This window comes from Nerophis lumbriciformis, linkage group LG39 (assembly GCF_033978685.3).
Source record: "Nerophis lumbriciformis linkage group LG39, RoL_Nlum_v2.1, whole genome shotgun sequence".
NCBI lineage: Eukaryota > Metazoa > Chordata > Actinopteri > Syngnathiformes > Syngnathidae > Nerophis > Nerophis lumbriciformis.
Genome location: NC_084586.2, coordinates 11,243,855 through 11,256,897, shown reverse-complemented (window position 1 = coordinate 11,256,897; position 13,043 = coordinate 11,243,855). Strand labels below are relative to the sequence as shown.

Here is a 13,043-nt window from a genome sequence, read left to right as displayed (position 1 = left end):
GCTTTTTATTATTGTCAATAGTGCTGTATGTGTGTGCATATCTGTGTTTTCTTCTCTTCCTTTATTGTTTTTTTTTGTTTGTTTGTTTTGAACAGGACATTGTGCTTACCACTTGCCTGTGCAGGAAAGTGCTATATAAATAAAGTTTGATTCGATTTGACTTGATCAGACCGAACGAGGTACACGATTACTGTATTTTTTGGACTATAAGTCGCTCCGGAGTATAAGTCGCACCGGCCGAAAATGCATAATAAAGAAGGAAAAAAACATATATAAGTCGCACTGGAGTATAAGTCGCATTTTTGGGGGAAATGTATTTGATAAAACCCGACACCAAAAATAGACATTTGAAAGGCAATTTAAAATAAATAAAGAATAGTGAACAACAGGCTGAATAAGTGTCACTGATGGTTTGGGTTGGTTTGGTTTGCATTTCCTTTGGAAATCGAGGTCCCAGAGTCTGGAGGAAGACAGGAGAGGCACAGGATCCACGTTGCCTGAAGTCTAGTGTAAAGTTTCCACCATCAGTGATGGTTTGGGGTGCCATGTCATCTGCTGGTGTCGGTCCACTCTGTTTCCTGAGATCCAGGGTCAACGCAGCCGTCTACCAGCAAGTTTTAGAGCACTTCATGCTTCCTGCTGCTGACCTGCTCTATGGAGATGGAGATTTCAAGTTCCAACAGGACTTGGCGCCTGCACACAGCGCAAAATCTACCCGTGCCTGGTTTACGGACCATGGTATTTCTGTTCTAAATTGGCCCGCCAACTCCCCTGACCTTAGCCCCATAGAAAATCTGTGGGGTATTGTGAAAAGGAAGATGCAGAATGCCAGACCCAAAAACGCAGAAGAGTTGAAGGCCACTATCAGAGCAACCTGGGCTCTCATAACACCTGAGCAGTGCCAGAAACTCATCGACTCCATGCCACGCCGCATTAACGCAGTAATTGAGGCAAAAGGAGCTCCAACCAAGTATTGAGTATTGTACATGCTCATATTTTTCATTTTCATACTTTTCAGTTGGCCAACATTTCTAAAAATCCCTTTTTTGTATTAGCCTTAAGTAATATTCTAATTTTGTGACACACGGAATTTTGGATTTTCATTTGTTGCCACTTCAAATCATCAAAATTAAATGAAATAAACATTTGAATGCATCAGTCTGTGTGCAATGAATAAATATAATGTACAAGTTACACCTTTTGAATGCAATTACTGAAATAAATCAAGTTTTTCAAAATATTCTAATTTACTGGCTTTTACCTGTATATATAGCTAGAATTCACTGAAAGTCAAGTATTTCTTATATATATATCTTAACCACGCCCCCAACCACAGCCCCCGCCCCACCCCCGACCACGCCCCCCACCCCCCACCTCCCGAAATCGGAGGTCTCAAGGTTGGCAAGTGTGCGGTATAGCAAGCGTACATGTACAAAACTTGAAGGAACATTTTATGGGAATTGTGCGACACACACTTTCCACTTCCACATGCTGCTGTATAGCTCCCATGCTCCCTATTAGCCGCAGTAGAAGAAATAGCGTCCAGTAAGGGTCGGCAATAATTAAACATCAGGTATAAAAAAAGGAGGCCACTGGCTGGAGTCTCCAAGGGGCACTAAAGATTAATTAGGACACAAGAAACTGACAGCTTGGCGGATGATTAAAAAAATATCCTGTACTTGCATGCAAATCTTTAGGAGTGCTTACCTTTTCAAAGGAACCAAAGTGTGCGGGGTACAGCTTTAATGGTAACACATATCAAGACAAACAATAGATCACTTTGTTTCGTCATACCTCCAATTTTTTGCCGTCCTCATCAAATACGGACATGGTGACCTCCACGTTTTTGGGTGTGGTCTTGCTCCCTTTGTCAAAGTCTCCTTGGACGAGAGTCAGGTAGATGTCGTTCCTCACGTCACCTTCAGGAAGCACATGAGCAAATGAAGACGAACCAATACGACACCGGGACATTTCCGTAAGGAAGCGGGGGGAGACGGATCAACCTGGCATGATGATCTCCGGGAAGCCCATCTTGCGCGCCACCGCCGTGGACCGGTCCACCAGGTGAGGGAAGTCCTTCCGGATCTGATGGATGTCGCCGGGAAGGAGCTTGAGGGTGATCCACAGTCCTGGGGATTACAAAAGTTAAAGAGGGTTAGGAGATAACCCGGAAAGTTTCGAAGGCAACACCCTGATGGAAAAGACGAAACCAGTCTTTTTTACAGATTGTAATGGATTCCCTATTTTCTTTTGTTGTTCTACATACCTGAAATTTTATGATTCCTACATCATATCCAGCGGCAATATTTGTAGTTCTAAATAGTGATTTATGATCTTAAGATATTATACCATATTTTTCGCACTATAAGTCATACTTAAATCCTTGTCATTTTCACAAAATCGCCTAATGTATGGATTAATTCTGGCTGTGCTTGCCAACTTAAAAGCAATTTTAAGCAAGTTGACGCCTGTTCAATGAATGACGCTAGCAAGCAACACCAAAACTTTGGTGTTTTATTGAGAATATAGAGCATACTTGCCAACCCTCCCGGATTTTCCGGGAGACTCCCGAAATTCAGCGCCTCTCCCGAAAACCTCCCGGGACAAATTTTCTCCCGAAAATCTCCCGAAAATCAGGCGGACTCAGGTCCATGAGGACCTGAGTCCGCAAACCCACAACATAAACAGCATACCTGCCCAATAACGTTATAACTGTAGAATGATGGAGGGCGAGTTTTTGGTTTCTTATGTGGGTTTATTGTTAGGCAGTTTCATTAACGTCCTCCCAGCGCGGCAACAACACACAACAACAGCAGTCACGTTTTTGTATACCGTAAAGCAGTTCGTCTGCCGTAAACAGCAATGTTGTGACACTCTTAAACAGGACAATACTGCCATCTAGTGCATTTGATGAAAGCACTTTTGTGCGTGCCACACAGAATGCATCATCAGAGGTGTTCAGCATGGTTCAAAAAATAGTGACAGAGAATAGAACAAGGATGGACAATTCAACCCTTAACTCAACAATGAGTAGATGAGTGTTATGTGTGTGTATATGTGTAAATAAATGAACACTGAAATTCAAATATTTATTTTATATATATATATATATATATATATATATATATATATATATATATATATATATATATATATATATATATATATATATATATATATATATATATATATATATATATATGTATGTGTGGGAAAAAAAAATCACAAATCGTCAGGAGATTTTCTCCTGACGATTGAGGGTACCCCCCCTCATGAAACAGGCCTGTAGAGATGAAATAGTCTTGTGATTTTTTTTCCCACACATACATATATTGCGCTCTACTACGGTATCGAGCACTATTTTTTGGATAACCTTATTAAGACATATATATATATATATGTATATATATATATATATATATATATAATAAAATACATATATATATACGTATATATATATATATACGTATATATATATATATATACGTATTAGAGATGCGCGGTTTGCGGGCACAACCGCGGAGTCCGCGGATTATCCGCGGATCGGGCGGATGAAATTTTAAAAAATTAGATTTTATCCGCGGGTCGGGTCGGGCGGTTGAAAAAAATTAGATTTTAAATAGATTCAGGCGGGTGGCAGTTAAACCAATTCGGAAATATATATACATAGTTAAATGTTGTTACCCACATACGAAAAACGAGCAGGCACCTGCTGCATATGCCACAACAGAAGAAAAAAAAAAAAAGAGATGGACACTTTTACGGAGCGGAGAAGGCCCCCGACGCCTCGCCGGGGTCCGGGACCGAGGCCCCTTCCCCCGAGAGGGCCCCACCGGGAGCCGTAGCTGAGGCGATCCGCGAGAAGGGCCCGACGCACGTCCAGGGTCACCACCGCGCCCACCGCACCGACACCCTGCCTCGTCCGCCTTCGCCGCGGCCGGCGTCACGCGCAGCAGGTAAGCAGCTTACCTGCCCGCCACCCCCGTGGCCGGGGGCTCGTAACAGGGGTCACTCCGCGCGCTCCGCCCGCGCAGCTTACCTGCCCGCCACCCCTGTTGCCGGGGGCGCGTAACAGGGGTCACTCCGCGCGCAGTGCGCTCACGAAAGGGGTGGGGCTCACCCTGGTTGATATAGACAGCAGCTAGGACGGTGGCCATGGAAGTTGGAACCCGCTAAGGAGTGTGTAACAACCCACCTGCCGAATCAACTAGCCCTGAAAATGGATGGCGCTGGAGCGTCGGGACCATACCCGGCCGTCGCCGGCAGCGAGACGCGCTTGGAGGTGCGCTCAGCGCGGCTCCCATATGATTGCGCACTGGTGTGCGTCTGGGTCGTGACAGCGTGGCACGCGAATGTCTGTGCTGCATTGGATCAGTCTCCTTTCTTTAACAGGCAAAAGCTTTATAACCTCACTAATGCCTTGCATCGTCTATATTAGATATATAACAACGGGCGGGTGCGGGCGGATGCGGTTCTGATCAAATGTTAGATCGGGTGGATTGCGGATGGTTGACGACTTTCTGATGCGGTTGCGGATGAAATAATTGCCTATCCGCGCATCTCTAATACGTATATATATATATATATATATATATATATATATATATATATATATATATATATATATATAGCTAGAATTCACTGAATGTCAAGTATTTCTTATATATACGTGTATATATATATATATATATATATATATATATATATATATATATATATATATATATATATATATATATATATATATCCATCCATCCATCTATCTTCTTCCGCTTATCCGAGGTCGGGTCGCGGGGGCAGCAGCTTAAGCAGGGAAGCCCAGAATTCCCTCTCCCCAGCCACTTCGTCCAGCTCCTCCCGGGGGATCCCAAGGCGTTCCCAGGCCAGCCGGGAGAGATAGTCTTCCCAGCGTGTCCTGGGTCTTCCCCGTGGCCTCCTACCGGTCGGACGTGCCCGAAACACCTTCCTAGGGAGGCGTTCGGGTGGCATCCTGACCAGATGCCCGAACCACCTCATCTGGCTCCTCTCGATGTGGAGGAGCAGCGGCTTTACTTTGAGCTCCCCCCGAATGACAGAGCTTCTCACCCTATCTCTAAGGGAGAGCCCCGCCACTCGGAAACTCATTTCGACCGCTTGTACCCGTGATCTTGTCCTTTCGGTCATGACCCAAAGCTCATGACCATAGGTGAGGATGGGAACGTAGATCGACCGGTAAATCGAGAGCTTTGCCTTCCGGCTCAGCTCCTTCTTCACCACAACGGATCGATACAGCGTCCGCATTACTGAAGACGCCGCACCGATCCGTCTGTCGATCTCACGATCCACTCTTCCCCCACTCGTGAACAAGACTCCGAGGTACTTGAACTCCTCCACTTGGGGCAAGATCTCCTTCCCAACCTGGAGATGGCACTCCACCCTTTTCCGGGAGAGAACCATGGACTCGGACTTGGAGGTGCTGATTCCCATCCCAGTCGCTTTACAGTCGGCTGCGAACCGATCCAGTGAGAGCTGAAGATCTTGGCTGGAGGAAGCCATCAGGACCACATCATCTGCAAATAGCAGTGACCTAATCCTGCAGCCACCAAACCAGATCCCCTCAACGCCCTGACTGCGCCTAGAAATTCTGTCCATAAAGGTTATGAACAGAATCGGTGACATATATATATATATATATATATATATATATATATATATATATATATATATATATATATATATATAATCTATGAAATACTTGACTGTGTGAATTCTAGCTGTAAATATACTCCTCCCCTTTTAGCCACGCCCCCAACCACGCCCCCGTCCCACCCCGACCACGCCCAACCCCCTCCCCCCACCTCCCGAAATCGGAGGTCTCAAGGTTGGCAAGTATGATATAGAGCATCATCATGGCGTTAAAAAATCTGTCAAAATGTTTCAGTATGACTTTGGAAAGCTACGAAGCTTGATGCACTGCAAAAACTGAAATCTACATAAGATTAAATATCTCAAATAAGGGTGATATTTGCTAATTTTCTGTCTGATAAGATAATTCTTCTCATAAGCAGATTTTATGTTAGAGTGTTTTACTTGTTTTAAGTGTTTTTGTCCTAAATGATCTCAGTAAGATATTACAGCTTGTTGCTGAGATTTTATGACCTATATTGAGTAAAACATGCTTGAAACTAGAATATCAACTGTTGCAAAGCTGTGTCATCAACACTCACAAGTATAACTGCTTTTTTAAAGTAATAGTCTTATTTCAAGCATGAAAAAAAAATCATGACTTTGACACAATTGTGTCTCATATTAAAACAGATGACAGCCAAATGGACTTTGCTGTTTTATTTTCAATGAAACAATAGAAAATACGTTCTCATATAATAACAGTTGTTATTAGTGAGAATATACTTATTTATTATTATTATTTTTGGGTTCATTGAGGTTAGCTAATTTTACTTGTTTTTGGAAAGTCTTGACAAGCCAAATTTTCTTGTTCTATTGGCAGATAATGTTGCTTAGTTCAAATAAAATACCCCTAATTTTTGTATTTTTTTTTCTTGTTTTTGAACACTGACTTTTTGCAGTGTGGACTGCAAAGCATTACGGATACCGTAGTCAGACGTACTGTGCTTCAACATACAAGTACTATTTCGGTGTGTAAAAGGACATAAAATTGCACCTCTAAGGAGACATTATCTGGCGTTTTGTTTCGATCTATTATGCAAATCAAACTTTTCTTACCTATTGGTACCTGCTGTTGTGTGTTTGGGATCTGCACAAGTCCATGTGTGGACCGATCGATCTTCCGGTACCGATCGGATACGGACAGAGCTATTTCACGTTTGAATGGTGAGGGGGCGTGGTTTTGGTGGGGTGATGACATCATCAAAATCTGACCCTGCTGAACATGTAGGGCAGTGTTTTTCAACCACTGGGATAAAATCTGGTGTGCCGTGGGGGATTATCTAATTTCACCTATTTGGGTTAAAACATTTTTTTTGCAAACCAGTAATTGCAGTCTGCAAATGATGTGTTGTTGTTGAGTGTCGGTGCCGTCTAGAGCTCGGCAGCGTAACCGTGTAATACTCTTCCATATCAGTAGGTGGCAGCCGGTAGCTAATTGCTTTATAGATGTCGAAAACAGCGGGAGGCAGTGTGAAGGTAAAATTGTGTCTAATGCTTAAACCAAAAATAAACAAAAGGTAAGTGCCCCTAAGAAAAGGCATTGCAGAATGAAACTAAAACTGAACTGGCTACAAAGTAAACAAAAACAGAATGCTGGATGACAGCAAAGACTTACTGTGGAGCAAAGACGGCGTCCACAATGGACATCCGAACATGACATGACAATCAACAATGTCCGCACAAAGAAGGATAAAAACAACTGAAATATTCTCGATTGCTAAAACAAAGTAGATGCGGGAAATATCGCTCAAAGGAAGACATGAAACTGTTGCAGGAAAATACCAAAAAAAGAGAAAAAGCCACCAAAATAGGAGCGCAAGACAAGAACTAAAACACTACACAGGAAAACAGCAAAAAAGTCCAAATAAGTCACGGCGTGATGTGACAGTACACCTACTTTGAGACAAGAGCTATATTGATGCATGCTTGGTTATGCTTTAAAGTCATATCCAACACTTGCGACAACGACTTTTTACTGTCCACTGAGTTGCGTTTTTTTAATGATTTCTGCTGGTGGTGTGCCTCCGCATTTTTTCAACGCAAAAAATGTGCCTTGGCTCAAAAAAGGTTGAAAAACACTGATGTAGGGTATTACACCACTCTGGTCCTATAGGTACTTTGTTAAACTGTGGTTTCTAAGGTGAAATGTAGGCATATCTCTCTTCTGCTTATGTTTTTTTTGTCATATCCCAAAATGATCCATTTTGCCAATCACGACACTTAAACATAAACTAGCTGCTCGCTGAAAATGAATGACGGCGAACCTAAAAGAGTCTGATTGGTAGCGCAGCGATAGGAGCAGATCCTCCTTGTTAGCGGGGCAGCTAAATAAACCCAAGTCCTGCTTGAAAGAGCACCTGTGTGCATTGCTGACTGAAAGACGTCTTCTATCTACCGTATTTTGTGGACCATAGGGCGTACCGGATTATAAGGCGTACTTCCGATGAGCGGGTCTATTCAGGTCTTATTTCATACAAAAGCACACCGGATTATAAGGTGCAATAAAGGGGTCATATTATGTTTTTTTTTAATCAATTTAAAACCTTTCCTTGTGGTCTACATAACATGTAATGGTGGTTCCTTGGTCAAAATGTTGCATAGATTGTTTTGCGGTCCTTATACACACACCATAGTAATACTTGTATCTCTGACTACGGTAACCGTAATGGGCCGACAATCCATCAAGCGGTGCGGCTTCAAAGTCGTACTAAAACCGTTTGACATCTTTTTGAGTGCCGTGTGTAATGTTCTTTATTTTCAATGGAACACATAAAGTTTTGGTGTTGTTTACTGGCGTCATATTGTAGTCTACACGTATCTCTTATGTGTGGCTGCCATCTACTGGTCACACTTATCATTACACCATGTACCAAATAAAACTGCTTTGAGGACGGTAAGCACAACCAAAATTATTCCGTACATTAGGCACACTGTAAATGTTTGAGAAAATGAAAGGATGATTGGAAATGGATGATCGACTTAAACATTTTAAATGAAAGAGACGTATCATGGAATGATATTTGGAAAAATGCCAATAAGCCCTTTAGAAGCATTAAAAATAAACTTAGTCAATTTAAGATCTTGAATAGATTGTATTTATATCTTCTCAGCTGTTTAAAATTGGTGTAGTAGATAGAAAATTATGTATGAAGTGTCGGGCAGCTGAGGGAACTCTAGTTCATTTATTGTGGGAATGTCAGAGAATTAAAGAGTTATGGTTGAAAACAACAAAAGAAGCAATCACATTCCTGAATATAAACATCCCAATGACACTGCAAACTTGTATTCTTGGGGATCTGCATCAATTTAGTAATGTGTCATCAAAGAATAAAAATGCATTTCTTTAAATATGCATCATAACAAAAAGGGTAATATTAAAAAAATGGATAAATGTTGATCGTCCAACACATACTGACTGGTACACACAAGCTATGGAGATGATATATGTAGAAAAATCTGCATTTAGTTTAGATAATAATGAGTCATAAATTGTAATATGGGATCCATTATTTAAATTTAACTATGAAATTAACCAAAAATGTGACTTATTTTATCTTTGTGGAAAATATTGGACACAGTGTGTTGTCAAGCTTATGAGATTAGATGCAAGTGTATAAGCCACTGTGACATTATTGTTAATTTTTTTTTTTTATGTTTTTTTTTTTTATTATGAATGTCTGTAATGATAATGTTAATGAGGGATTTTTTAATCACTGCTATGGTTAAATTGTTATTAATATTGATACTGTTGTTGATAATATTAATTTTTGTTTGACTGCTTTTAGATTGTGTTTGTGTGTCCTCTCAATTGCTGTTTATTGCTATTCAGAATGTTACTGGGTCGGGTTTGGTTTTTGGAATTGGAATTGCATTATTATGGTGTTATTGTGTATTGTTTTGTTGGATTGATTAATAAAAAAAATGAAAGGATTTTAAGTGTGCCTTATAGTCCGAAATACACGGTACTTTTATCTGTTCACTGTGTTGGATAAATGCTAATGTGTATCTGAAAAACATTTATGTACATACAAACTGGGACTTATGACGAGAATCTTCAGATTGTTTGCTTGGTGCTGCGATACACTGAACGCATCATAAATTTCCACCTGAGTAGAATGCATGTCCACCTGACACAGTCACTGCAGAAAAAACATTATGTGAGTTGTGTATTATTCTAAGAGAATTGCTACGTGTGCAGGAATTTTCCAGCCTGGCGCTGACTAGTTCTAGCTTAACTGACTCCTCACCCGGACTAGCAGACTCTGTAATTGCCTGTGACCGGGCTTGCCCTAGTGTAGTTAAGTCAAGTGTGACTCAAACAGAAATCTATGTTACTGGTCAGGATGATGGCGCCTTCCTGGTTAGGGTGAAGGCCGTCTCTCATCAGCAAGCCTGGTTTGCCCCAGAAAGAGCAGAAAGAGGGCCAATTATCAATAAATGTTAGTCCCTGTTGTCTACAGAAGCATTTAAGTCATACTTGCCAACCTTGAGTCCTCCGATTTCGGGAGGTGGGGGGTGGGGGCGTGGTCGGGGGTGGGGCGGGGCGTGGTTGGGGGCGTGGTTAAGAGGGGAGGAGTATATTGACAGCTAGAATTTACCAAGTCAAGTATTTCCTACATATATATATATATATATATATATATATATATATATATATATATATATATATATACATATATATAAAGATATAGATATCTACATCCTGAAAATATGCAAACAAAACTGTGTTTGGATAATTGATACTTCAAACTTGCATAAATAAATATTAAGGAATATTACATAACTTGGCTTCTGAGAGTTGTTTATAAACAAGCAATTATTTTAATAATTAAATATGGTCATTTTAAATGAATTATTATGATAATTTAAAATCAATTATTTCAAATGTGTTTATTTTAATGTATAATTCTATGGCTGGATGTAATAAGGAGTCAGGAAAAAATACAAATAAAAATACAATTAATTTTGATGTTTTTAGCAAAATATAGTAAACATGTATTTAGTTGTTTTTTTTTAATTAATAAATATATTTATTTTTAGGTAAGATAAACATAATAATACAATTTATCTCTAGTCTGGATGATTTAGTTCTTGTCACCCTGTTGTCCTCCCGTCATGAAAAAAGGCTGTCCTCACTCAGGTCCGCATGGAGCTGAAGGGGGCGTGGCTTCCAGCTCCGGCTGAAAATCGGGAGATTTTCGGGAGAATATTTGTCCCGGGAGGTTTTCGGGAGAGGCGCTGAATTTCGGGAGTCTTCCGCAAAATTCGGGAGGGTTGGCAAGTATGATTTAAGTCCCATCTTAAAACTCATTTGTATACTCTAGCCTTTAAATAGACCCCTTTTTTAGACTAGTTGATCTGCCGTTTCTTTTCTTTTCTGCCCCCATCTCCCTTGTGGAAGGGGGGTCACAGGTCTGGTGGCCATGGATGAAGTGCTGGCTGTCCAGAGTCGGGACCCGGGGTGGACCGCTCGCCTGTGCATCGGTTGGGGACATCTCTGCGCTGCTGACCCGTCTCCGCTCGGGATGGTCTTCTGCTGGCCCCACTATGGACTGGACTCTCACTATTATGTTAAATCCACTATTGACTGGACTTTCACAATATTATGCTAGACTCACTCGACGTCCATTGCATCCGGTCTCCCCTAGAGGGGGGCGGGGGTCACCCACATCTGCGGTCCTCTCCAAGGTTTCTCATAGTCATTCACATTGACATCCCACTGGGTTGTGAGTTTTTCCTTGCCCTTATGTGGGCTCTGAACCGAGGATGTCGTTGTGGCTTGTGCAGCCCTTTGAGACACTTGTGATTTAGGGCTATATAAATAAACATTGGTTGATAAACATTGAACTGCATGCAAACTATAAAATATATTTTTTCAAAAGTCTAATCAACTCAAAATTGCAAGACCCCCTGCAGTACCCCTATTGAAGACCTCTGATCTAAAAAATAAATAAAAAAGAGCTGCGAGCCGAAAATCACCCCGGGCCACACTTTGAGCACCCCTGTTTTAATCATACAGACAATGAGTTAGATGTCTTCTGTACTGTACCTTGGCCTTTGTGATTGACTTCTTTGGCCGTGATGACCTTATTGATGACGGTCTGCAGGAAGTCATTCTCGCCGGCCACCCTGGGTGAAAAACGGGAGATGTTCAGCTGCTTGTGGAGCATGGCGTCGTCCAACGCTAGCCTGCAGTGTGCAGAAAAACGGGCCAACAAACAAGAACGAGGAGGAAGAGATGGAGGAGGACGAGGAGGCACAGACAGGTGACGGTCGTGATGAAATAAAAAAAACGGAGTGGAGGGAGAGACAAAACCAAAGGGAGATGCAAATACCACACACACACACAAAGTCACTCGTTAGGCACGGGTGACAAAAAGACAAAAGATATTACAGTTTAGGAAGAGAGGCCCGGTTGGCAGCTACAATAGCGAGTTTCAAAAATAACATTGTCATCATGTTTCAGTGGCAGATGTGATGTGTCGTGAGCTGTAATGTGACAGAGAGGACGGCAAATAGGAGGCTCTACAACACTATGTCACACAAACTGAATGCGGTAGTTACAGCGAATGGGCACAAATCTCGGGAGACATATTTTACCGTGATGCAAGGTCCTGTAGAAGTAGCATTGTTTGTTTACATATTTATATAAAGGTTCTTTCGGCGATTATTAAAATAGCAGTAGAGTGGAAAAACAAGTTGCCTCTATATTGAAGCTATTATCACATACATCTGATTTTATGACACCTAAAACTTCCAAAGTTTGCGAATAAATAGATATGATATGATCAATCTCACGGAGATTCCCGAGCCATTTTGAGAGATAATGAGGGAGCCAGTCATGTGATCCGTGATGTAGAGGTAGGAACCACAGATCTCTTCCCCATCAACAACAATGCTAATCAAGCAGACTTTGTGAGAGCCAACAACGATGACTTTGTGAAAAAATTATGATCCAGAACGTTATATTGTTGACCCTGAACAAAAGGAGGATGAGCTGCAAGTTTTAGAAGCTCGGCTAAAGCTTGGTATGCTTTGCATGCAGCAGTATTGCTAAGTGCTAAACAAGAAATACAAACGACAAACATAGTAAGATGATGTCTTCTCTTACTTCGATGCCGACTGATAGGATGTCCATTTCTTCCCGTTAAGAAGAATTAATCATGACGCATACAAAGGGTTAAAAGGAAAAGTCTCCCTGCAGACACTGTCTTCAGTTGTGTGTGTTTTAGAGATGCGCGGTTTGCGGACACAACCGCGGAGTCCGCGGATTATCCGCGGATTATCCGCGGGTCGGGCGGTTGAAATAAAAAAAAATTAGATTTTATCCGCGGGTCGGGTCGGGCGGTTGAAATGAAAAAAAATTAGATTTTAAA

The 13,043-nt window shown here is 41.5% G+C and overlaps 1 protein-coding gene across 1 annotated transcript in view; it reads right to left on the bottom strand.

Moving 5' to 3' along the window:
* The window catches only part of dock1 (dedicator of cytokinesis 1), a 533,069-nt gene that overhangs the window by 440,798 nt on the left and 79,228 nt on the right, over window positions 1-13,043 (bottom strand). Inside the window, exons 12-14 of the mRNA XM_061931733.1 lie at window positions 11,717-11,796; window positions 2,004-2,129; window positions 1,795-1,919 (exon numbers count right to left, since the gene is read on the bottom strand). Coding sequence (XP_061787717.1) covers window positions 1,795-1,919; window positions 2,004-2,129; window positions 11,717-11,796 — 331 coding nt within the window. The remainder of the gene's footprint in view (window positions 1-1,794; window positions 1,920-2,003; window positions 2,130-11,716; window positions 11,797-13,043) is intronic.